Source organism: Platichthys flesus, chromosome 20, assembly GCF_949316205.1.
Source record: "Platichthys flesus chromosome 20, fPlaFle2.1, whole genome shotgun sequence".
In the NCBI taxonomy this organism is placed as follows: Eukaryota; Metazoa; Chordata; class Actinopteri; order Pleuronectiformes; family Pleuronectidae; genus Platichthys; species Platichthys flesus.
The window spans coordinates 19,584,783-19,610,183 of NC_084964.1; the positions used below are offsets into that span (position 1 = coordinate 19,584,783).

The window sequence follows — 25,401 nt, forward strand, 5'->3', positions numbered from 1 at the left end:
ATTGTCCTTCAGTTGTGCAGACTCTCTTAACAATCAGTGGGAACACAATGAACCTGGTTATCTTTGCCCTGCTGGTGAATCAGCTCTGCTCAATAACCAGTGCAGCTGCACAGCTCAGTGGAGTGTTATGTAAGTGCACACCTCACTGTGACGGACTCACTGCCCTTTAGCACAGATTCCTACAGGACCTCAATGAGCAAGTTCCCCTTTGAACGATCAATGAGCGCCGTGCAGTAAAGATAAAGAGTCTGTGACTGAGTGAGGAGCTGGAGCTTGGGACACGTGGAGGTTAAAGGCTTCAGCAAAGACCTTTTCTCTGTTTCACTGCACAAGCTTCATAATAACACATCACACACTTGTAGAAAGTTAAAGGAAAATAAAATGTGTAAAAAGTGTAAGTTGTCGCTGTTGCAGTTGTCTGTCCATCTCTATTCTGTCTGTTTATCTTTATTACATTTAAAAGCAGTAATAAATCTGAGGTGAAGGAAAAGTCGCACTGATTTAACTCTAAGGTTTGTATGAAGTTAAAAATAAACAATAGTGTTTATGAAATGATTGAATTGTATTAATGCTGCAGCTGATAAAGACGTGGATCATTTTAACTAACGCACGATGATGTTACATTTACTCTGTCTCATCTGTAAGAATCAAATCAAAGTTACTAAAGTTGTCTGGTAACTGCAGTGGAGTAAAAGGCTCAAGTTAACATGATATATTATAATTTAGTCTAAATGTAAAAACTCAAGTTAACTCCATGACCCTCACAACTGTAACTAAGTATAATACTTGAGTAACTGGAACTAGTTACTTCAGACTCAGTTTCACTGTAGATGATTCCACCTGACACACACTAGCCCCCCCCAACCTCTGCCATCAACCCAAAACGTGCTCCGATGACGTCACATTTAACAGTGACAGGAAATCAAAGCTCTGTCCTTCACAGTAAAAGTTGGGAATACAAATTCAGATTATTTCCAGGGAGTAAAGTGTTCAACGAGTTTTCTTGTTCTCTTTCCTGAGTTAAGATCCTGGACAAGTTAACAGCGCCTCAGTTTACATGACCAGTGTTTTCATTTATATAATTGGATTTATGTATTATTAGTATTTTATTTTTGTATTATTATTATTATCAGAAAATAAACCATGTTTCAGCTTTTTGCTCATTTCATCTACTCTGTTAAATCGTCTTTGTGTCCTGACTGTAAATAGTTTACTGTAAATATTAATAAATTAACATCGATGTAAAACCTGAGCTCCGTTAGCTACCGGCTGTGCTCCAGAAGCGGCAGGTCTTATTGTGAAGGTCCGGACCGGAAGCGGTGTGCATCATAGTAACCACATGTCCCTGACGACAGAGCGTCAGTGAGGAAGAACATCTGGTGGCGCCTCCTCTTCATCCTCCTCATCCTCCTCTTCATCCTCCTCTCCCGGGTCACCTCCGCTTCTCCTCGGCCGGACGAAGCAGCAGCAGCAGCCGCCCCGTGCACCTCCTCTCCCCGGTGTGCCTCCGGTTCCTCCCCGCCTCACAGACTCGTCCACAGCCGGACATCGGGCCCCTTCCGCGGGACAAATGACCATGAACGACACGGAGCTCCGCCTGGTGGAGTTCGGCTTCGAGCGGAGCTTCGATGAACGTCGAGCTCTGGAGTGGATGCAGGAAAACTGGTGAGAAATCAAACATGTCCTCGGGTTCTCCTCCTGGTTCTCCTGCTGGTGCCCCTCCTGCTCCTCCTGCTCCTCCAGGCCGGCCGACAGTGCAGGGTGGTGGGCTGGAGTCTGCACTGTGTGTCCTGGGCTGCGGAGCCTTTATTATATTTATTATGTTTCACATTCATGTTTCACAGCTCAGCGTCAAACCGGTTTAGTTGAAACCAGATTAGAAACAGATGAAGGATCCAGATTCACATGATTCTTATCTAACGTCCTTCAGGATGAAGGGATGATAATTCATCTGTTTATTGAAATAAACACAACCTCTCATCTGCATTCATGCAAATACATATTCATAAATACAACTAATATTAATATTCAGACTCATGGGTCAATACTACTGCAAAAATAGAGTAAAAATACATTTGAATTTGTATTTGAACTTCAAGGTTCAAGGTTTTTGTTTCTATTTTTAAGTACAAAAGTATCTAAATCTGCTTAAAGTCACTTTGATGCTGCAGCAACTCAATCAGCATCATTTTAATAAGTTCATATTAAAGCCTGAACAATAAATAGGAAAATATTCTGCAGATATTTTGATGAGTTAGTAACATTTGAGGATCAGTGTTTCTCTAAATTGATAATAATAAGTGAATTGAAGTCTTACATCATTTAAAATATATATATGCATTTACATTTTTTACATGAGTAAAAGTACGAAATCAGCAAAATCTGTTTAAAGTAAAAGTATTTAATGTAGAAAAGCTAATTTCAGAATAATGCAGATCATGTTTAAAGCTGTTCCATGAGGATCCATTGATTTTATATCAGATCTTCAGTTAATTAGTTGATTAGTTATGAGTTATTTACCCATTCACTCACTTTATGAGCAAAAATATATAATTAACGTTCAATATTTTCAGATTCTCGTCTCCTGAATCAGACGATTTCCTGTTTGTCCTTGTCAAACTAAATATCTTTGTTTATTGTTGCTTGAACAGAATCTTTATTTACTAATTGGAAGTTCATAAACTCTCTTCTCTTAACCTCCGGCCTTAAACCTGTAAATTGACGTGAGTGGACTGAAATGTGTTTACCTGAGATTTAAAGTAACAGACACTTGAAAACAGAAATACACAACCTCAGGACTGAAGTGACATAACGAACGTCCTCGTCCAATAGGAAGTCTCGTGCTGAGGGCGTGAGCTCTGCTGAGCAGCTCCTCCAGGGAAACCTAGTGAGACCACATTCTTTCAGTGGAGCTTAGACTCCTGCAGCAGCTGTGTTTGTGTCGCAGGAGCAGGTTCAGTGAAAAGTCTTCAGGCATCAAGTGTTTCCTCTTCCCTCCACAGCTCCGCTCCTTAAAGATTAAAGAGGAGCCAGGGAAGAGCAGCCGAGAGAAGATGGAAGGATTCACACTAAAACCATCAGTTAGTCCTGAAAGTCACCGACGCACAATCAGCTGCACAAACACGGTTCTGCTCCGGTTAGAAGAATTTATCCAACAGGAAATTCATCATTATTATCAGAACAAGAACTTTTGTTTTAGCAGGCGCGTATGCAAGTGCACACACACACACACAGACACACACACACTCAGGGTTGAGGGGTGTAATTAAACGCCACCATGCTGCAGTGTGCAGAGAGGGACGCGTCCTCTGTCGTATCAGCTCCTGTTCTCAGGCAGTATTAATGAGCCGCACACAGACTCACAAACACACACACACACACACACACACATACACACAGGTGGACTTTAGAGATGCAACACTCCTCTTTCACCTCGACTCAGATCCTGTGTTTTCTCAAAGTTACCTAGGGAATAATTCATGGACCACCTAAGTGTTAGGGTGAGATGTAAGAGTGTGTGTAATGTGGTGAAGATCCAATAAACATCTGGATCTAGTGGATTTGATTGTGGTTTCATCCAGTAAAGAGACAGATGCTGTAGAGGTGTATATATGAAGAAGTATGCACCTTCCAGCCCTACAGTGAAAATGACCTCATCATCCAGACGTGTTTGTCAGACTGGCAGGTGTCATAAACGAATCTCTTAATCTTGATTGATGATCGAATCTGAGCTGAAGGAGGCTTTTTAATTCAGTTTGAACTTTTACTTTGAAAAGGACATTATGTCATGTGTGGACCTGACGAGCAGCCGCGACCCAGACGGTCATATCTCCTCATATCTCCTCGTTGTGTGTTGCCTCACCTTGTGAGTGGTGGTGTGATGAGGTGATCCGGGGGTCAGAGCCATCGTAGGGCTGGTTTATCATGTTTTTTATCAGATAAAGAAATGTCACCGATATCAAAGGTCCTTCATGTGTTCATCACGTCTCCTCTGAGCATCTCCTCTGCAGCCGGAGGTTTCTTCATTCTGCTAATGAGTGTTTCCTCTTGTCTTCAGGAGCAAGTCCTTCATGTTCTGCGGCCTGTACGCTGCGCTGGTGTTCGCTGGCCAGCACTTCATGAGGGAAAGGCCGAAGCTGAACCTGCGGCGCCCCCTGGTGCTGTGGTCGCTCAGCCTGGCCGTGTTCAGGTGAGTCCTGCTCTGCATCCGTCTCCTCGCTCCTGAGGGGACACAGGACACCAGAGACGTGTCAATGTCTTTTCTTTAGTGTCTCATTTTCTTTATTCAGTTTATTACGTCCAGTTAAGAAGAAGGAGCTGTGGTCTGGTCATCACACCCCTCCCCCTCCTTTGTTAATGTGTGTACTGGTTGTGTGTTTGCTCCGCAGCATCATCGGAGCCATCAGGACCGGACTCTACATGACGCACATCCTCACGACCAGCGGCTTCAGACAGTCCGTGTGTGACATCAGCTTCTACAGCGCCCCCGTCTCCAAGTTCTGGGCCTACGCCTTCGTCCTGAGCAAAGCCCCCGAGCTGGGTAAGACTTCAGAACCTCTTCTCTCGTGACCTGTTCTTCCTCTCAGCTCGTGAACGCTCCTGTCGGCTCATCTGATATTAACTGAAGACGTGCGTCTCTGGATCTGGAGGCTGTCTCTGTAATGGAGGCGGGCCGATCGATATGCCAAATGGAGGCAGATGCTGGGGCGGCAGGACAATTCTATTAGTGCATGATTGATAGAGATGATGTTTCATCAGCCACCGGCAGAAAGTGAGTCTTCATCCTCCTGCTGGTCCGAGCTTCACTTCACCACATCACACAGAACATCAGTGTAGAAACCAGAAGAGAAACTTCATCCTGCGTCTGTGTGAGGGAGCTTCTCTCAGGAACGAGGAGTTTCTTCAGAGTCACGTGACCACGACCTGCTCCACCATGTGACCTGTTATCAGGAAGTCAACAACACGCTTGAGGGGACGTGTTGCTTCAGAACCGTCTCCACGTGTGCATGTGAAGAATGCGTCTGTTTTCATAGCCTCAAGATGTCGTTATCTTAAATCAAAGACACGTTATGGATGTTTGATAATTTAAAGTGTAACCATAAATTTAAATTCTCATCTTTTCAGCTCTGCTTGTTTTGTAAAATATCAGTTTTCATATAAAGAAGATGAATCTTAATCTGTGGTGACCTGAGGACTTCCCCTCTGTGTCCCTCAGGCGACACCATGTTCATCATCCTGAGGAAGCAGCGCCTCATCTTCCTGCACTGGTACCACCACATCACCGTGCTGATCTACTCCTGGTACTCCTACAAGGACCAGGTGGCCGGCGGCGGCTGGTTCATGACCATGAACTACGTGGTCCACGCCTTCATGTACACTTACTACGCGGCGCGGGCCGGCGGCCTGCGGGTTCCCCGTCCCTTCGCCATGATCATCACGGCCACCCAGATCCTGCAGATGGTGATGGGGCTGACGGTGCTGGGCCTGGTTTACTACTGGATGCACGAGGTGCGCTGTCCGTCCAACATGGACAACGTCACATGGGGCTCCATGATGTACCTGAGCTACTTGATCCTGTTCGCCATGTTCTTCTACAACTCCTACCTCAGAGGCGCCTCCAGCGGCAAAGGCTCCAAGGCCGAGTAGAGATCCTGAGCGCCTGTCAACGTGTGCCAACCGCAGAGATGACCGACAGGGAGGAGCCATGAATGTGTGAGTCACAGCTGGTGAACAGGCTCCTCCTCTTCTTACGTCATCATCAACTGACTTTTAATACTCGTCTGTTGCTCTAAACACTGACACATCATCCACTGACACAGCAGGAGCGAGGAGGCTGGTTCTGCCTCGGCACGGTTTGATATGATCTGGTGATTAGTCGATGTTTCACAGTGATTATAGAAACATGAGAGTCCATGTCTCACTTCATCTAAACCTATGAAAGACAAGTTTTTGTCTGAGGTGATGAACAAATGTTTTTATGTTGTAATGAAAAGGTGAAAAAGATCTGAACTAGAACAAACTGTTGTAAAATGTTGAGGATTCGTTCCAGATTTTGTGAAATACACTCGTTCACACTCTTTCTCAGCCTGGAGGGGGTTAGCTTAGCTTAGCATAAAGACTGTAAGCAGGGGGAAACTGCTAGCCTGAAAAAAAACAAAGAACATTTAAATTGAATGCTTAAAACAACAATTATTCATTTTATTCTCTCACGTTACAGAACTGACTCGTGACATTTGAATCTGTTCACCAACTGGATCACAGGCGTAGAATTTCAAGAAATTACAGATTGTGCATAAAAGCCCAGATGAAGATTATTGATCAGTGCGTCTCTGAGATGTTGAGAGTTCTCTTCATCACTTTACAGACAGCTTCCCCCCCGATTACAGTCTTTGAATTAAGCTCCAGTGACTTCAACCGTCTCCTCGACGCTGGGAAAGAACAACGAACCAGTTTATTTCCCCAAAATTTGGAACTACCACGTCTTTTAGCTTTTAGCACGACTGTAACCTGCAGGATAGAAACTCTATGAAAAGGGAATAAGACTTCATATGTACTGAATGTCAGAGGGGGGGTCAGCACACACGCACACACACACACACACACACACACAAACAAACGAGCAGGAGGATCATTCCTTATTTCAGAATCGAACTTCTAGGACCTGGGGTTTGAAACGCGCCCGACGTGTCCTGCTGTCACATCGTGTGTTTACATTCTTCTGCACGTTCTGCCTCCTCTTCCTCACTTGAGACATTCACACTGAACAATGAGTTTATTAATGAGGAGTTTGAATAGGTGGACCAGCCATAAATACAGAATATATTCCAGGAACTGGATGTAAAGGTCTCTGTGAACAAAGGAACTCTCTTTATCAGAGGTTTGATTCCGTGTGTGAAGGCACCTGAGGACCACTCCCACAGTTATAAGTAGATTTACATACAACCTTTATGGCTCCACCCCACACCTCCGTGCTTTTCAGAAGACGGGTGGATGAAAAGAAGGAGAATCTACTGAGGGCATTGAAGAGAAGTCTTATTTATACATTAATCGTGATATCGTGCCGTCACAAAACCTCAGAAATCAATCAGCGAAGCACTTATACTTTGAAATGAAGGATAATAAATTAACCAGTGTACTCGAAGTACAGATTTAAAAATGAAAAATTACTAAACATTAACTGAAAAGTAACCCAGCACTTCTTAAACGTTTATGAGGGACTAACTTAAACACTCAGTGACATTGTTGTTTTCTTATCTTGTTGTTATCATGTTTTTGTCACAAAGGATCGATTCATTCCTCTTAGGAAAATAAAGTCGTGTAGATCAAATCTAAAATAACCTGTAAAGATCTGAGACGTTCACGTGTTGGTCTGCAGCGAGCGAGCAGACGGGACCTGGGGATGAACCTGTCTGAGGTTCAGGGGAAAAGGGTTCGAATGTGTTTCCTTGTGTTCACACTGGATTCTGGGCCTTTATGTCTTTATTGGCTAAATGGGGTTTGGGTTCTGATTTATCTCCATCGTATGAAACCACACTTTGCTTCGTGCTCTGTGCTGTGAAGGCTTAACGCTGTTGTTCCAGTTTTATTTGTCTGTTTGAGAACCTCGATTCACATGAAGGATTTTCCTGGAGGCTCAGAAGAGGTGAAGGTTCTCACTGTTTCCCAAGAACAATAGAAACAGAATTTAATGTGACAGTATTTAAAGTGTTATTATTGTTATTAATCATCTTTTGAGCGGGTGGGGGGATTTACTTGTGAGGTGCACACGTCCTCAGCACTTACTCCGTTTGAACAGTTTGTGAACGGGACGAGGCTGAAAACATCCGGCCTCTGGATTCTGTGTAAATTTGAAGAACAAGCGGCGACGTCCATCCTGTGTCCTCTCTCTCTCTCTCTTCTCTTTTTTGATGTACTGTCGAGTCCACACTGTCGATTCCCGTGGTGCAGATGAAAAAACCGGGTCTGAGGAGGATTCTTGCAGAGATCGACACTAGCTTCTTCCCGTTCTCTGAGGTGCTGATTGTGACTCGGTGTGCGAACAGAGAAACCCCCGGGGTGGCTGGGATCCCTTTTGAATAACCTGTGTATTTATTTAGTTGTAGTGGAAAACGTTCTCCAGCAGATCTGACGTGTGTAGATGTTTTTACCAGGATGTGCAGTTTCTCTTCCATCCAGATGTTGTGTTCATGCGTTTCTACATTCCACACATCTGCTTGCAAACCACCTCCACCTCCTCACTGATAGCAGACGGGTGAGGATGGCAGAAGAACTCTCAAAGCCATTGACACTGAACACGCAGAGAGGTTGTCTGGGGTGGGTTGAATTTGTGTAACAAGATGTCATCCTGTTGTTGTTTTGTGTGTTTCATGCTAATGTCAAACGAAGCTTCTCCATCTTGTGAAAACACGAGTTGACCACTATGACTGTTTGTTCCGTCCACGGCAGCTGCTCGTGTCGAAGGAGCTGCGCTTCAAACTCGTTGTGTGTCTGTTGTGTTGATGTAGTTGAACTCACTGCAGGTTGTTTCGATGTCTCGGAGCCTGAAGACATTCACTGTAAAACCGCTCAGAGTCAAAATCACTGGAGGAGTCGACCACTCAATAAACTTGATGCTATTCTGAGTCATTTCTGTGCCAAACAAAGCTTCTGCTGTTAGGTTCTCTACCTTGGTTTAATGTGAGCCCCCCCCCCCCCCCCCCCCCCCCCTGGTGGTTTCTGCTGCCTACTGCACCTGAAGGGAAATGACAGTTTAAGGGCTTCTGATGTTGAAATGTTATTATAATAAATACTTAAAATAAATTCTGGTTTTAAAATGTCTCCGGTTGTTGTTTCTGAGGTGAACTGTTGTTTGTGATCGGTCTGTGTCTGTCTCTAAATATGACGTACTTGTTGTCCTTTACTTTCATGTGATAAACCGAGGAGGTGTGTTGGTAGGAAGGTGTGTAGCGCCCTCGTGTGGCCGCAGTCTCTCGTCAGATTCGTTCACGGTTCTCAGAAGCTGCGGAAACTTCAGCTTCACCACAGACGTCTCTGATTTCCGAGCCAAACACAGTTAAGTGAAAGCAGCTGTGAGCAACATCTCAACGGGAGGAGACACGTGAGGCTGCGTTCAGGTGCACCCTGAAAATGGTAAAATGTAGTTGTCATCTTAAATGCATCAACTGATCAGCAGAAATTGATCGAACAAAGGATTTTCTCTTTTTTATTTCATTCAAAGGTTGAAGTTTAATTTTGTCCAAAACTACAACGCAAATGTTCACATCTGCTGTTTAAGTAACTAAGTACATTACTTTTAATCTGACAGTTATAGTTGCACACAAAACACGGACAACTGCTATTGTAAATGCAGTTTGTGTTGTGATGCATCATCATATGTATCATGTACAGCAGTATAATAACACATAGAGTAATATAATACACATACATACAGAGTTATAGCAGTAACATAATATATACAGTTATATAATACACACATGCAGTAATATAATGAGGTTAAAAACGTTTGTATTTACTATTCATCCATCCAGCATGTTCTGTAAAAATTCATATATAAATACATATATTAACAGATTATCTCTACATGGACTGAGACTGTGAGGAATAAGTTTCTGGTTTGATGAAACCATGTGTTAAGGAAACCAGGTTTCGATGAGGCTGATAAACACAGAAAGCCCAGAAGGCCCCTGAAGGCAGCACGCAGACTTTCTTGGAAAACCTTTTGAGCTCTTTAAGAAACAAAAGACAAAGAAACATCTCAGACTCTTTTTCTCCTCAGAGTGACGAGCAGCTGTGAAATCTGTTTCCAGGAACTGCACCGAGAACAGGATGAGCAGGATCTAGAGACAGGAGCTCACAGGACAAGATCCTGATCCAGGACAATGTGCGGAGTTTAAAACACCGTGAGGCCTCCACACACTCTGCACACACACACATACACACACACACACACACACACACACATACACAGACACACACACGCACACTCACACACACACTGTGTGAGATACAAGAACAGGACAAATCCACTCATTCATCCAGTGAGATAAGGTTTAAACACGCACACTGTGAAATCCTGACCTGTCCCATTCAGTGGAGGAGGAGGAAGGTGAGGAGGAGGAGGAAGGTGAGGAGGAGGAGGAGGAGGAGGAAGGTGAGGAGGAGGATGTGGAGGATGAAACAGGAGGAGGAGGGTGAGAAGAATGAGGAGGAGGATGATGGAGGAGGAGGAGGGTGAGGAGGAGGAGGAAGGTGAGGAGGAGTAGAGTGAGGAGGACGATGATGGAGGAGGAGGAGGGTGAGGAGGAGGATGGGGGAGGAGGAGAGGGAGGAGGAGAGGGAGGAGGAGAATGATGGAGGAGGAGGAGGAGGGTTAGGGTTAGGAGGAGGATGGGGGAGACAGTCTGCTCTGGGAGGAGTTTAAAGTCACCGACTCCAGCTCCTCTCTCCACCTCCGGGCTACAACCACTAGGCTGCAGCCGGAGGAGAGTGCGCGTCGCGGGGATGAATGGAAACGTGGCCACGCATCGTGTGCGCGCCTCGCTCCAGCTCCGGTGTGGACGATGAGCTCAGCAGCAGCAGCAGCAGCTCGGTGTGCGGGGCCCGGACCCGCAGCAGCGACCCGCAACTTCTCCTGGAGCCCGGAGGATCTGAGATGAGACGAGGAGGCTAAAGCTTCTTCTTCTGCTCTCCACACACCGAGGAACAAACCAGAGGTGAGAGAACGTTTCACTGAGGTTCCTCTGATGATTCTACATGAAGAACATGTCTGTCTTAACAAAGGAGATAAAGTGTGTAATTTATTATAAGAGTTATTTTTTAATAGGTTCCATCTTGAATTTGTCTTTTTTAACTGGTTTAATTCGTGGTTTTAAGAGTTTGAAGTTGCCTCAAATCCTCCAGTTTGTCTAATGAGGAGATTTAGTCTCAGTCACAGTTTTATTTGGTTGTTCAGATCTGAAGCTTCAGTGAATCCTCATGAGTCATTTCTACGTTTTTTCCAGTGTTTTATAATCATCAGAAAATCACAGAAAGTTTCATCATCAACTCAGCAGCTTCTCAAATATGAGGATTTGTCTCTTTATGTCACTTTTATTGAATCTTTCTGTCTTTTTGACTTTCATCACCTCGACTGGAGAAGTGAATTCTCATCAGGCTCCAGGAACTAAGTAGAATTTGAGGCTCCTTTGAACTTGGAAACTGAAGTTATGTGAAAGAAAAGTTCAGCTCAAGCTCTGAGTGTCTTCTCATGTTCTCCCACAGTCGAGGACGCAGATGCTCAGATTGCACTGAGAAGATTCCTCCTCCATGTTCGCTTTAAACTGAGTTTCTGTGTGTGTGTTGAGGCTTTGTGCGTCAAATCCACTTTTCAACAATCTCCTGATGTTTCTGTGAACTCACAGAGTTTGTTGTGACCTCCAGGTGATCACCATGTCTCTGTGGATGATCCTTCCTGTCAGCCTGCCTGTCTTCACCATCACTGGAATATGGCTTGTGTAAGTTCCTCCGTGTTGTTGTGTAAATATCGTGCACATCCACGTGTTCCTGTACAGATGTGTGTTTGCTCCTCAGGGATCACGACCACTTCCACTTTCTGCACAAAGTTCAAACGACTGAATCCAAAGCTTTGTCCTTTTTTGGAAGTTGTTGGTTTTCTGTTGTGTTGTCCTTGAGATTCCTTCTGGTTTGTCTGGTGTTTGTGTGACACAGTGTGTGTGTAAGTGTGTGTGTGTATGGGTGGGGGGGCTTCAGATTCACTACGAGCTGCTTGTATGGTGGAACTTCGCAGGAAACCTTTAAACGAGTTATTAATCTGTGTGTTTTTCTTCTCTGTTATTAAATAATTCATACAACATGAAGGGAAGAGACTTTGAAAACATCTTTAAAAGATCAGCTTCATGTGTTTTCGTTTCTTTTATCGATGATAGAACGTGTTTTTCAGATAATGACATGGCTGACATGGAGACATCATGATTGACAGTTGAGACTGACTCAGGATTGGTCGAGCTTGTGTATGGGCGGGACCTTGATTCCAAATCTGCGAGATTGGCAGCGTCCGGATATTTTGGCGTCATGGATCTTTATTTACAGTCGATGTTTAAGTAGCTAACAAACAGAACTGTTGAACAAACAATCACATTTTAAACGTCTGCTCCATCCAAACACACGTTGTGAGTCTGTTTCGTCTCCAGAATTTAGTTCCAAGAAGAAGTGAAAAGGTCAGTGAGGTTTGGAACAAGGATCTATTTGTGTAACCACACCTGAAAGTTGTGGTTTTACATGTTCTCCATCTTTACATTCAGTATCAGCGTGTAAACCCCCGTTTTACAGAAGTTAAGTAGCGCTACGTGAAGTCGGGATCTCAAAGGTTTTTACAAATCGTGTTGATATACAACCAGTGTTCATCCTGCAGGACAGAGACTGAGCGGCTGAGACAACCATCATGTGACCTGTGTTCTCCTGCACGTCACTAAACATGTTCTTCTCTGCTTTAACTTTTCAGATACGCAATGGCCTTGTACAACCAGCACGTCTGCCCTGTGCACAACTGGTACGGCACAGACACACACACACACTCACACACACTTATCTTGTCACTGATATAGTTACAATCAGTTGTGAGTTTTAAAGACTTGTCACAAACTGTAACCGAGTCTAAATGTTCAACTTTCAGACTCTCTGTGTCTCTTCAAGGATTTCACACTTTGTTCCTCTTCCTCTGTTCGTCCTGATAAATACGACCAAATGTTTTCCAACCCCTCTGGGATGTCTCCGTCTCTCCGACCTTAAAGTTCTCAGAATCAGCCAATCACAGACAGAGAATTACAACAGAAGACGGTGACGGTGTATTAATATGAAACTTTATATCACCTGAATCTGCAGCTTAATATAAATATCCAATAACATAAATGAACACAACCGATGAAGTCTGGGGACAAACAATAACATGAGTGTACAGACTCCCTGATGGTGAATAATCGCTTTTCAGCAGACAGACGTCCACTGTGAGAAGTGTGGAAAGAGTGAGACTGTGGAAAGTGAGGAAGAAAAATCTCCTCCTCCTCAGCCGACGTGTTTATGAAGGAAAAAGCTCATTTTCTACGTTTCTCAAACTTCACCAGCGAAGGCCCCGCTCGCCACTTCCTGCCAAGTTCTGTCAACCAATCAAAGAGCCACGAGAGGTGGAGACAGGGGGGGGGGTGGACATTAAGAAAATAAAATGCTGCCGGGGAAAATGTTGACATGACGTGTGAAGAACGGATGGATGGATCTGCAAAAGAAACAGATTTTTATTAGGAAGATATAATATTTATAGGAAGAATGATAAACGAGTTTAAAGGTCACGTGTGTGAACTCATCTCAGTTACTTCAGATTAAATCTCCACTTTCAGAAACCAAGAGACAAACACTTGGTTTAAGTTTGAAAGTTTATTCTCATCTGAATCGTTTTCTGTGTTTGTCTGAGGGTTTAGTTTTGCAGATTGTGTAGAAATGTTAATATTTAATATAATATAGGTCATTCGAGGTAAAATGGTACAGCTTCTGTGATGTTTTATTCAGATGACCTTTCACCTAAATCTGCTCCGGAGCCTCAAGTTGATTCTCAAAACCTTTAACACACATTTGCTTTTTTAACTTCTGAATCAAAGCTTCACTCTGAGTCACTGAGGCTCGTTCTGCTGAGTTCAGGTTCAATTGATTATCTTTTATAAACTCAATTCAAGACGAGTGAGATCACATGCGTTTGACCAGCGTCTATATGTATATATGTGTGTGTGTGTGTGTGTGTGTGTGTGTGTGTTTCCAGGCTTTATAACGAGTCCTGTGAGGAGCCGCTTCAGTTACAGAGGGATCCTGTTCTGTGCTGCACCCTGGAAAACATTCCACTCATCAGGTCAGTGTACACACCGGAAATTCACTCTATGTATTTATAGAACTTTACACATAGTTCTCAATATGTATAGAACTGTTTATATAGTATATACTTACAGTATCTTGCACAAGGACACAGCACGGCATGGAGCCAACAACCTTCTGGTTTGTTGACACCCCTTGTGTAACCTTTCATTTACATGACGACAGTTGTTTTGTTTCTCTCACAATCGCACATTTCTGATATCGAGTCCCTGAAGTTTCTCAGGTGATCTGAGAACAGGTGAAGCTCCGAGTTCCCACCTGGAGTCAGAACGTGTCTCCACACGTGTCTCTGCAATCTGAGCTGCCTGATCCCAACACGTCTTTCAGTTCCCAAAGTCCCGGGTCACTCAGGTCCCTGGTGTTAAAAACCAGGTGTGAACGGAGCCTGAGGAACAGAGCACAGGCTTCATATCCTTTATTATATCTGATCTTCACCCAAACACATAAACCACCTGTTTTTAAATGCATGTTCTCCTCCAGTCGAGCTGCTGGAGGATACGTGGCTGAGTCGCTGGTCGAGCAGCTGCACGGTGCGTTGGATGAGTCCACACTTGTCTGACTGGGCGGGGGGGGGGGGGGTGGAGTGGGGGGAGAGAGGAGGACCTTTTCACCTCCACAGGAAGAGGAGCCTTTGTTTGTATATGTTTGTGTGTTTGTGTGTGTGATCTACTCTTTGAAATATGGCCACACTGAGTCGCAAAATGCAAACGAGGAAACCGCCGACGCTCAAGATGCAAGAAATAAAATCTTCATCTTTCTTTGACGACAGTTCTTCTGCTTCTTAGTTTCATCGTTGGTCGTGAATCTTTCGATCTTCAGATAAAAACCTCGGTGTCATTCTCTCCTCGACCTCCCGGCGAGTCTCCTCCTCAGTGAGCAGCTGCTCCACGAGAAAACACAAACACACAGTTTTAACTTCAGCACACACACACACACAAAGTTTTTTATACGTGTGCACAAAGCATTTCCTGCCGGGGAGTGAAACCCGGAGGTGATGGATCCAAACCGAGCGCTGAGAGAACTCGATTGACCTTTATCCCACTGAGCCTGGAGGCCGGCCCACACTGACCCTCCTCTGCTCCTCTGTTTTCTTTTCAGTAAATGTGGGACGCTGCCCCCTGAAAGCTGCTTTTTCAGCCTCATCTGCAGCACCGGCTCCTTCATGGGTGAGTGTCCACGCAGAGGGTTCCGTACACAACCTCCCTGCTTCGCTCACATTCACTCCACAGGCTGCTCCACGGACTCTGGACTCGCTCAGGACTTGTTGTTTCAGCTGGAGCGTCTCCAGCCGAGTCTCTGTTCCTCTGAATCCAGCTGCATACGATTCACTCTGTGCCATGAACGCTGCATTTCTATGACTCATGTGCCCACGAAGGTTCAGCCTGAGACCGTGAGGGCAGCTCCTCCACTCGGACTTGTGCTGCTTTGAAACGTCTCTGTCCAGTCGTCAGCTCAGGGTTCATGCTGTACAGAGACTATTGATTATTTTCTCTCTAGTCTCTAAATAAAGGTTTTTCATGGTTCTGAGGGTTTGCTCTCTAGGAAGCCACCATAGCTCTGGTCTACTGAGCTTTTAAAACCCCGAGGACTCACAGGTGTCATCTCCGTTTCCTCTGCAGACAGAGGGAAGGTTCTGTATGTGAGGACTCAACTTCTCCTGCAGGCCCCTGGTAAAATGTCCCAGTGAGTCCACGTGAGAAAACAGCAGGCAAAAGGGAAATTAAACAAAAATACAAACATCTACGTGGTCACGATTCTGAGCAGTGAGATATTCACTTTGGTCTGAGGCCGGTGACGTGAAACAAGGACGCCAGGGTGAGAGATGATTCGTTCCTGGAGCTGCTCCGTGTCCTGACCTCTCTCCAGCGAGCACCTGGTTCCTTCAGGTTTTCTGAGAAGACGCTGGAATTTGAGGATGTTTAACCGGCTCATTAACTTGTCTCAGCTCGGCCTTCTGTTCTCTGTGTGAGGTTCTTATCTCACAGCTGGTTACTGACTGTCCCGTCCTCCTCACAACTTCACACAACTTCACACAACTTCACACAACTTCACACAACTTCACAATGTAGTAGTCATATATGAGTCTTGTTTACATTTATTAAAAGTGACAAATTAAAGAAGCTGATACCAGAAAGATTTATTTCTCTAAAACAATTTAGGAAATATTTATTGATTATCACAAAACGTTTCATGTGAGTGAGGCCGTGGTTGAACTTGTGTGTTCGGTGTGAGAGGAGATGAGATTCCTACAGATCTCAGAGTTTCTCCCTCTGAGCTGCCGGCGCTGAAACAATCTGAAGAACCCCGACATGGCGTCTGATCGCCGCTCTACGCTCACAGAGCGACCACTGAGCGAGCGGCTGGATGAACAACACGAGTGTTTGCTGATGAGCAGCAGATGTGAGCTGCATCAGACGGACGTGTGGAGCCGCTGTGACGCTTTGAAGGAGCCGCTCTCCATCACCAGGGGGCGCTCCACACAGATCTGCTGCATCAGCGCTTCACACCTGATTCATCCGCTCGATAAGAACGGGAGAGAAAAGTTTAGCTCAGTTTCTGCCACTTCCTACAGTTTGATTGAACTTGTTTTTATGTATTTTAATTTAGGACATGTCAACAAAGTGTCTCCACCCCCCCGTCCTCGGTGTCCACAGTGTCTGGACGATGAATTTCATTCCACTTTGTGTCTCTTGTCGTCCCAGTGATGCTGATCGGCCTCCTGCGCTACGCCCACGTGATCGAGAGACATCAGAACTGTGTCCTCAACATGGCCGGCCTCTCCACCGGATGGATCTGTGCCACTGGGCTCATCATGGTGGGAAACTTCCAGGTAAACACAACGTGATCTGTGTGTGTGTCTTTATTGTCCAGTTGAATGGTTGTCCGGTTGGTTATTGATCAGGGACACTCAGGACATGGCTGGATCATCAGAAGGACACACTGTGCCGCTGTCTCTGGTGGGTTGATCCTCGGCAGTGAAGCATTCGGACGTTCATGGTCTCAGGAGGTTGAGTCTTAATAACGTGGTGAGACAGACCCTGGTCCTATCGGTGAAGCTCTTCCACCTGGAGGACAGTTTATTCCTCAGATGAGACGTTACGTGATGAATGGGTCATCAACGTGGCTTCTGGAGACGAAGGGTCAGAGGTCACGAGGAGCTGACGGAGAAAAACAGTCGGCACTAAATCATCTTTCCTGACGGTTCCTGCCCGCAGCAGAATGTGAAGAGTATTTAACATTTACAGTAAAACCAGTTCAGACCTGTGCAGTGTTGAGACTCATCATTAAGGGAAGAAGTTTACAGTTTTCTACTTTACTGCATTTCTTTACTCTTCTTACACAGAAAACACACTTTGTTCTGCAGAGGCTGATAAATGTCCTGAACTTCAAAATCTGCTTTGTTTACACTCGTCTTCTTCTTCTTCTTCTGCACCTCGGCTCGTCTCCATGTCCGCCGCCGTGGTGCCACCGCCTGTCAGTCAGCCAGTGTGGACCAATGAGCAGACGTCTTCACGCTGTCATGTGACACCGAGGAGCTGAGCAGTATTTTTACGCTCTGACACTTTGGTATTTCAACACCTGCTCACAACAAACTACGACTCTCTCAGGCAACAGAAACTATTTGTGAAATTTCATCATTTTTTTCTGCTGATACTTTAAAACGACTTAACTTTATGATACGATACGATAATAACTTTATTTCAACAGCACTTATCTAAACAAGATGTTTAAGCTTTAAGGTCAAATCACAACATAATAAGGTAAGATAATAATAACAAGATCTGAAACTTATATTATTTCTTGTCGACCTGATGAGTAGAAGTCAAATGTCTGTGTCTTCCACTTGTGGCCACGTGTGTTTTCTGTGTGTGACGCAACAACCACACAGTGTGTGTGTGTGTGTGTGTGTGTTCTTTCGGGGGGCCCTCTCCTCTGGTCTCAGGTTCCTCCTGCTCCCTCTCTTCTGACACTTGGGCCCCTCAGCTGTGTTCTGGGGGCCGTTCCTCCCGCTCACCCTCCGGCCCTGAGGGGGGGTGCGGGCGGGCCCCCTCTTCTGATTGGCTGTGGGGTCGTCCTCCCTGATCCATCTTACATAATGACCCTCAGTGTTTTCCTGAGGCACGGGGCGGTGGGCTGATGTTGTCGAGCTGAGTTGTTTTTCAAAATGAATTCACTTTGATTTCAACCAATCCAGACGTCCTAAAATCTAAATATAGATTATTAGCTTCTCTACATGAGGGATGCGTTTGGTTTTCTTGAAAGGTCGAATGAAGGACACCATGTTGAAGTTCTTCTGATGTTGACATTTAGCAGTTTGTGTTCTGGAAGCTTTTCGGCCTCCTCACGTTTCAGACGAGGACGGAAACTCTGAGTTTTGTGCAAAAACATCCGACAGAAAAAACTCCTTCTTTGTCTCCTGTCAAACAGTGTGTGTCTGTGTGTGTGTCTGTGTGTGTGTGTGTGAGTCGCTGACACATGATTGGCTCGTGACACTAACAGTTCACCTGCCGTTCAGTCTCTCGGAGCAGATTGTCCTGCCCTCTCACATCCTTTGTCCCAAAGTATTTTGACACAGTGATACCCAGACTGCCTCTGTCAGGTCAACACAACCCGTGTGTACGTGTTTGTGTGTTTTCACATCTTTGTTGTTTACAGATGTTCCTGCTATTGATCCTGCAAAGGAAGTGATTATCTCCAGGATTAGAAATCGCTTTTTTAGATTTTAAAACTGTGTGAGTCAGTTTAGAGAATTAATCAGTTCATTAATAACATGAATAAATTGATGGTAATTAGAAGAAAGTGTGAGATCAAGAGTCGATTCAGAACATGTGACGCAGTGAACTTAAATAATTCATGACGTGTGTGAAAGTGATCACCCATTGTATATATACATTTTATAGTATATGATTATTGAGCCGTTCCTTTAACTCAGTCATGTTTTCATTGTGTCTCTCAGGTGGATTTTGCCAAGGTGCTTCACTACGTGGGCGCCGGGGTGGCGTTCCCCTGCAGCATGTTGTTTGTGTGTCTGCAGTCGGCTCTGACTTACCGACTGGCCAAGACGCAGGACGAGTACCGAGTGGGACACGTGCGCGTGGGGATGGCGCTGCTCGCCCTGATCGCCCTGGTGCTCAGTATCCTTCCATCTCTTCTCACTGAACACACAGCTTTATTTAAATCTCCTGTTTTGGGAGTTTTGGGCCAAAAGCTGCATAAAAATATAATTTCATAGACACCTGTCATATACACGTCACTTAAACTGGCAATTGTTATTGATTCCAGGCAAATTTTACTCAAGAAATTCGATAGTTATTTGAAATAAATACTAAATAAAACATTTAAATTTATAAAAAAGATTATATCTTATATAGTTAAACTCTTTACAGGAACATTTTCCTTCAAAAACTTTGTGCGACTTTGATTCTCATATTTTTATTTTCGGTCGACAATAAGAAGTGAAGCTTTAAATTTGTGATGTGCTACGTGGCCCCCTGCTGGAGAAAAGACAGATTTACCTCCCTGTGTGCAGGCAGAGCACAGAGCAGCTGAAACATCTGGTCTGACCTCGGCCTTCACGTCTGTCCAGGTCCTGAACATCTGTCTGTCTTCATGTGTGTGAAGGTGTGAGGAACCTCCTCTCACCTCCTGCAGTTGCGTTCTCCTTAACCTCCCGTCACCAGGTGGCGTGTTCTTCTGCCAGGAGAGCTTCGCCCTGCAGCACGCCTCCGCCATCTTTGAGTGGCTCTACTGCTCGCTCATCATGCTCTTCTACGGGACGTTCGCCTTCGAGTTCGGGGGCATGTCGGGCGACACCCTGATGGTCCTGTCCCGGGGGGGGGGAGTACAGAGCTTCTCCGAGCACAAGGCCGAGGGGGGCGGGGGGGCCAACCACCATCAGCCGGAGAGTTTATCCATCCTATAACTGGACGGTGGCGTGTGTCAGCGCCCCCTGGAGGATGCAGGGACAGAGTCTCCAAGCTGCGGCTCCTCAGCGGTGACCAAAGACTTTAAAGGACGAGTTACACTGTAAAACGTTGCTTAGTCAGATCAGAGCCTCTGGACACAAAGACTCAGATCTGTGTTGGGTTTAGTTCTCTCAACTTTACAATCAGCTGAAGTTTCTCAGCCTGAACATCAAGGTCGTTACAGTTCACGCTCAGGGAGTTTCATCATCAGCTCTCTCTCTCTTTACCTCGGTGGTCAGGAGACGTTTCCAGAAAACCTTCAACAAAAGACGGACGATCACGATGTCCCAAGAATAATGTTGTTTCATGTTAAATGGTTTTGTCCTCACGTTTAAAAGATGTTCAAGGTTTTTCAACTTGTATTTTGTGCTTCTTTATTTTGTAAAAGTAGCCGACTCACCGTAAGCTCTGTTGTATATATATTATTTTTTACATAAATTCAGCGTTTTGTAAAAGATCAAAGTCGTTAAAAATGACTTGTTACAGCTTTAATGGGACCAAACTATAGACGAGGACGTTAAGATGCAATATTTGATTATATTTTGATTTTAATTTGAAAGTTTAACAGTGTATATCCAACCAAAAATAAATTAAAGCAAATGGGAAATATAATGTCATTATTTTGTGTTTTTTATTATTATTTTCCTGTAAATTAAACTCTCTGTTCTTATAATTCACTAAATTGTTGCTTTGACTTTGTTTAAAATGTCTTTGCAGCATTTCACGTATTTTAACTTAGTTTTTTAAACGTCTGCAGTTCTCGATATAATTAACGATTTATTATCAAATATATGAAACGTATATGAAAGATGATAGTCTGTCACATAATATCAGAACCGTGTGTGATTTCAGGCTGGAAAACAAAACACGGCGACTGAAACCAAAGCTTCACAGTCTTTATTGCTTCAGCCTCACATCCAAACCTGGGACACCCACAGGCCCTGTGTCAGAGTATCAGTCGTACAAAAATACAAAAGTGTGTATTTGTGGTTGTTGTTGCGGCCTCGTTGTGGTTCTGAACGTCTCTGCTGACGTGTGATTGGCTGATCTCCTTCAAACTTTGGTCTGAAAAGCCAAAATAGCTGCGAACGACAACTGTGTGAAACCGAGTGCCGGCCCGTGACAGGAATACCAAGAGGCTCACTTCTTGGATTCTTGTTTCCGTTGAAGAGCGACGCTCCTCGTCCAATGACCAGAGGTTATCTGCACCCCCACCCCGACCCGTCCCCCCCCTGGTCCGCTGGCAGCTGCCTTCCTCCTACTAGGTTTCAGGAGCACGAGGGTCGCTATCTATACCACAAAACACACACACACACACACACACACATACCCCAACACACACTCTCACACACGGTACACAGACACACTAGAAGTTGAGGTTCTTCGGGGTTTCCCAGGGAAACTCCTTCCTGCCGAAGTGTCCGTAACACGCCGTGTTCTGGTAGATTGGTCTCCTCAGGTCCAGGTCCCTGGAAACCAAACATGAGTGAGAAACAGGTTCAGATGATCAGAACCTTCAAAGTTCATCATCCACTCCACTGACCTGACGATGACGCCGGGTCGGAGGTCAAAGTTCTTCTTGACGATGTGCAGCAGCTCGGTCTCGCTCTTCTGAGAGGAGCCGAAGGTGAACACGGAGATGGACAGAGGGTGAGCGACGCCGATCGCGTACGCAACCTGCAGACACACAAAGAGGGTCACTGACCAGAACCTGAAGGGATCTGCAGTGTAGAGGTTCCACAACAAACGCTGCTGACGCCGTGTGGAGCATCTAGAACCTTCTCACCTGCACCAGGACCCTCCTGCACAGTTTGGCCTTCACCAGAGACTTGGCCACCCAGCGGGCGGCGTAGGCCGCCGAGCGGTCGACCTTGGTGTAGTCCTTTCCAGAGAAGGCCCCCCCGCCGTGGGCCCCCCAGCCCCCGTATGTGTCCACGATGATCTTCCTGCCCGTCACTCCAGCGTCACCCTGAAGCAGCAGATCACACAGAGCTTCAGAATCCTCCATGTTTTCATCAGCATTCAGTTCACTGGATGAAGTTCAGTTTAATAAATGCAAATTTAAAAAGAGTTCAAACATCACGGTTTCAATCTTTGCAGGAACATTTAGTTGCTGTTGTTGTTTCTCTGCTTTCCTGATAGTTCTGCTAATTCAGCTAAAATGCTAACTGAGTTAGCATGTGTGGCTTATGCAGAAGATGTTGTGCGTTTATTTAAAGTGTTTATTTGTGTATCCCTTCATGGATATTTTTGCTTCGTTCATTCAGGGAAAATAACCTTTTTCTTTTTACAATAACAATTATCAGTCGTATCAGCTGTTGGTCTACAGACATCTGAAGACCGTTACCTGAGGTCCACCGATCACAAAGCGTCCGCTGGGCTGCAGGTGGTAGATGGTCTTCTCGTCCAGGTACCTCGCGGGCACCACCACCTTGATGACCTTCTCCTTCAGAACCTCCTTCTGCTCCTCCAGACTCACGTAGTCGTCGTGCTGCACGGAGATCACCACGGTGTGGACCCTCCGGGGGATCACGGCCCCGTTCTCCTGGGTGTAGTGAACCGTCACCTTGATGGGGATGGGGGGGGGGGGGGGGGGGGGGGGGGTGGTAAGGTAAGTCAACCTGGATCCATAAAACACAACTCTAATAAATCCTCCTAAAGTTCCCACGCGTGGCAACAAGCCTCGTTTCATGTCTGAGCTCTTTCCAGCTGTAGACCACGTGTGAGGTGAACTCAATACAGACGCATACGTCCAGTGCACATGCTCATGGCGTCTCCCAGCTCAGATGATAAATACCAGCTCGCTCCGGTTGGGGTCTGCTGGTAAGCACATTCTGGACTCGACCGTCCCTGTCCCACATTCTAGAGAGAGAAGTATTCACTATAACTGGAGCGAGGCTCAGCGGCCGGACGAAGATTTGTCTTGGTCCTTCTGTCAACGTTTTATTTTATTACCAATCTAAATATATCTTTATTTTTTTAAGTGACGCCTGAGGCTGTTTGAATCCTGTGTCTCCTGATCCCACCTGTGTCTTGGAGTCGGGCCGGAGCCAGGGAACCTCCCCGCTGCGTCTGAGTTCGGCCATCTTAGCGTTGAGCTTGTGTGCGAGGACGATGGTGAGGGGCATGCACTCCTCCGTCTCGTCTGTGGCGTAGCCGAACATCAGACCCTGTCCACACAGAGAGAGTCACAGTGAGACACAGCTGATGTCCTGTTTGTTGCTCAGTTCAGTTAGAAACTATAGATTCTGCAGAACACAAACATAAGAGCCAGTGTTGTGTTGTGTTGTGTTGTTTGTGCGACCTGGTCTCCAGCTCCGATGTCGTTCTCCAGGCGGTCGATGTGAACTCCCTGTGCGATGTCAGGCGACTGCTGCTCGAGGGCCACCAGCACATTACAGGTCTTATAATCGAAGCCTGGAGAGAGAAGAGCAAAGGATCAGGACTGAAGTCCGACTGCCTGACCACCGGGATGTGTCCAGTTTGTCTTCATGGTCTTTAGACTTCACCTTTGGCTGAGTTGTCGTAGCCGATGTGTCGGATGGTGTCTCTCACCACCTTCTGGTAGTCCACGTTGGCGAGGGACGTGATCTCACCACAGAGCAGCACCATGCCCGTCTTACACACCGTCTCTGTTGGACACAGGACGTTACACTGATGTGAACAGGGACCATGGCACAAAGGATTCACCCGACAAGTGGTAAAAGAAACACAAAGCCCTGAAAACAGTGTTGTGCAGTTGTTGTACTCACCACAAGCCACTTTGGCGTCGGGGTCTTGCTTCAGGTGAGCGTCCAGCACAGCATCACTGATCTGATCACAGATCTTATCTGAAAAGGATTTGAATAACAGTGATGTCCCACATCCAATCATAATATTATTATTATCTCTGTACATAGAAGGTCGTGTCCCCGTGTGACCTTTACAGTACAGGTCATATTCCTCATCTCAGCCTGAAAAGATCAGATTTCAGTGATACTACACATCCGTCCTAACAGGAGCTGCAGGCCTATGAATAGCTCTGGACTGGTGCCTTGCCCGAAGCCGTGGCCGAGTGACCGGTGCACGGTAAACTCCATCCCATCATCGAAGCACCACCGAGCTGTCACCGACCACCACACCCACTTCAGGAGCTCATTTAAAACTTACAATACCGGATTCTTCAGCTCCAACTTCATCTGACACGACGTGCAGGTCACATCAGGGTTTTAGGAATCGATTAGTGAGTTTTGGAGATAAAGTTTTTAGATGTTTACAGATTTAACTGCAACAAACCAGTTGAACGTTTACTTTTGAATCATTAAGACACTTTTTTCCATTAATTCTCCTGAGCAGAGTTTTAAATCTTAAGAAATCAGAAGCAACAGGTGCAGCATCAGTTGAGTTTAGGTTTAGAGCTTCGGCTTCACGTTGGCTGAGCGACTTGATTTGTTTTCTTTGCTGCACAGATTCTATCACATCGACCTGTTTCTCTTTTTATGTGAATGCATGAAGATTTATTTGTGTCACGGATGCAGATATTTCCAAAAGTAAAGATGGACGACACGTCAGCTCCCAATATCGCCTCCTGGTGGCTGGCTGCAGGAGGTGGTTCTTATCACAACAAGACGAACAACTGCAGCAAGGGAAGTATCATCAGAATCTGCAGCGCTTTGTTTGTCTGTTCAGATCAAATCTAAAAAGGTACTGACCACAACCTGCTGACCTACACAACAACAGACAGACTCAGTCAGTTGGCAGCTGGTGGACGGAGTGAAGCTTTTAGCAGAGTAGGAGTTTCCCTCAGGAGGAGGAGCCCAAACCCTGAGATAGAATGTCCACTGGACATAACACCCAGCCAGAGAACTGACATGTTTGCATTTGATCTCCTCTGTCGTCATGTGGTAACACAATCTGTTGACTTAACGTAACACAACTTTAAGACAACGTAAAGGAAAAAGATCATTTGTTTGACAAAGTTAAAAAAGCAGAGAAACTTTGTTGTTGCTCGGTTTAAATTACTTCTAAACATCACGTTCATATTTTCTCTTTACAATCCTCTAAACCCAACACACTCTGAGCCAGTGGAGTGTGACCCCTCTACGCTGCACCGCTCTGGATTCTGCACATTCCTCAGAGTCATCAATGATCACTGGAACATGAAGTGTCGGAGCGCACAGGGACCGTGGAGAGGACGTCCAACTCACCGGGATGTCCCTCTCCCACCGACTCGGAGGTGAACATGAAGGACCCCTCCTGATGGTCGTGGTTGGAGTCCCCATTCATTGTGCCGTTCATTCTTGATCCCTCTGGGAGCTGCCTGACGTGGGCTGAGCTGGTGGAACCAGGAGAGAAGCTGCTCTGGCACAAGTTGCCTTTCTTATCCAAACAGGACCAAGACCGTTAGATCGGTGCTCTAGACTCTGGCTGCTGTCGAATATCACAGTCCAAGGCAGGGCAGGCGGAAAACGCTGGACTATATAGGGCTAAGAAAACATCCACACACATGCGGGGGGGGAGGGTTCCGTGTGGATCAGGGGCT

At 45.6% G+C, this 25,401-nt stretch overlaps 3 protein-coding genes across 3 annotated transcripts; 2 read left to right on the top strand and 1 right to left on the bottom strand.

Moving 5' to 3' along the window:
* The first annotated feature begins 1,340 nt into the window (after nucleotides 1-1,340).
* Nucleotides 1,341-8,695, top strand: LOC133976163 (elongation of very long chain fatty acids protein 6-like). The gene is made up of 4 exons (XM_062414295.1): nucleotides 1,341-1,665; nucleotides 4,058-4,189; nucleotides 4,389-4,540; nucleotides 5,216-8,695. Exons 1-4 carry the CDS (start codon nucleotides 1,571-1,573, stop codon nucleotides 5,644-5,646), a joined length of 810 nt encoding a protein of 269 aa, XP_062270279.1. The 5' UTR covers nucleotides 1,341-1,570; the 3' UTR covers nucleotides 5,647-8,695.
* A 1,786-nt stretch (nucleotides 8,696-10,481) lies between these two features.
* Nucleotides 10,482-20,497, top strand: LOC133976162 (transmembrane protein 150A-like). Its single transcript, XM_062414294.1, has 8 exons — nucleotides 10,482-10,712; nucleotides 11,419-11,492; nucleotides 12,500-12,547; nucleotides 13,805-13,891; nucleotides 15,013-15,080; nucleotides 16,617-16,744; nucleotides 18,872-19,049; nucleotides 19,596-20,497. Exons 2-8 carry the CDS (start codon nucleotides 11,428-11,430, stop codon nucleotides 19,835-19,837), a joined length of 816 nt encoding a protein of 271 aa, XP_062270278.1. The 5' UTR covers nucleotides 10,482-10,712; nucleotides 11,419-11,427; the 3' UTR covers nucleotides 19,838-20,497.
* A 265-nt stretch (nucleotides 20,498-20,762) lies between these two features.
* LOC133976158 (S-adenosylmethionine synthase-like) lies at nucleotides 20,763-25,320 on the bottom strand. The gene is made up of 9 exons (XM_062414291.1): nucleotides 25,067-25,320; nucleotides 23,633-23,710; nucleotides 23,390-23,512; nucleotides 23,185-23,297; nucleotides 22,907-23,050; nucleotides 22,228-22,446; nucleotides 21,667-21,849; nucleotides 21,424-21,557; nucleotides 20,763-21,349 (listed from the first exon to the last, which is right to left on the bottom strand). The coding sequence occupies exons 1-9, from the start codon at nucleotides 25,155-25,157 to the stop codon at nucleotides 21,247-21,249; spliced, it is 1,188 nt and encodes a 395-aa protein (XP_062270275.1). The 5' UTR covers nucleotides 25,158-25,320; the 3' UTR covers nucleotides 20,763-21,246.
* Nucleotides 25,321-25,401: the final 81 nt, after the last annotated feature.

What these genes read in the sequence shown, in the direction of transcription:
- LOC133976163 (XM_062414295.1), top strand. Translation starts at nt 1,571, where the DNA reads ATGACCATGAACGACACGGAGCTCCGCCTGGTGGAGTTCGGCTTCGAG. An exon ending in GAGTGGATGCAGGAAAACTG is followed by an intron (nt 1,666 to 4,057) that starts GTGAGAAATCAA and finishes TCTTGTCTTCAG; the next exon opens with GAGCAAGTCCTTCATGTTCT. An exon ending in CTCAGCCTGGCCGTGTTCAG is followed by an intron (nt 4,190 to 4,388) that starts GTGAGTCCTGCT and finishes TTTGCTCCGCAG; the next exon opens with CATCATCGGAGCCATCAGGA.
- LOC133976162 (XM_062414294.1), top strand. Translation starts at nt 11,428, where the DNA reads ATGTCTCTGTGGATGATCCTTCCTGTCAGCCTGCCTGTCTTCACCATC. An exon ending in TCATGGTGGGAAACTTCCAG is followed by an intron (nt 16,745 to 18,871) that starts GTAAACACAACG and finishes TGTGTCTCTCAG; the next exon opens with GTGGATTTTGCCAAGGTGCT. An exon ending in CCTGATCGCCCTGGTGCTCA is followed by an intron (nt 19,050 to 19,595) that starts GTATCCTTCCAT and finishes TCCCGTCACCAG; the next exon opens with GTGGCGTGTTCTTCTGCCAG.
- LOC133976158 (XM_062414291.1), bottom strand. Translation starts at nt 25,157, where the DNA reads ATGAACGGCACAATGAATGGGGACTCCAACCACGACCATCAGGAGGGG. An exon ending in GGCCCGACTCCAAGACACAG is followed by an intron (nt 22,447 to 22,906) that starts GTGGGATCAGGA and finishes ATCCCCATCAAG; the next exon opens with GTGACGGTTCACTACACCCA. An exon ending in TTGTGATCGGTGGACCTCAG is followed by an intron (nt 21,850 to 22,227) that starts GTAACGGTCTTC and finishes CTGCTGCTTCAG; the next exon opens with GGTGACGCTGGAGTGACGGG.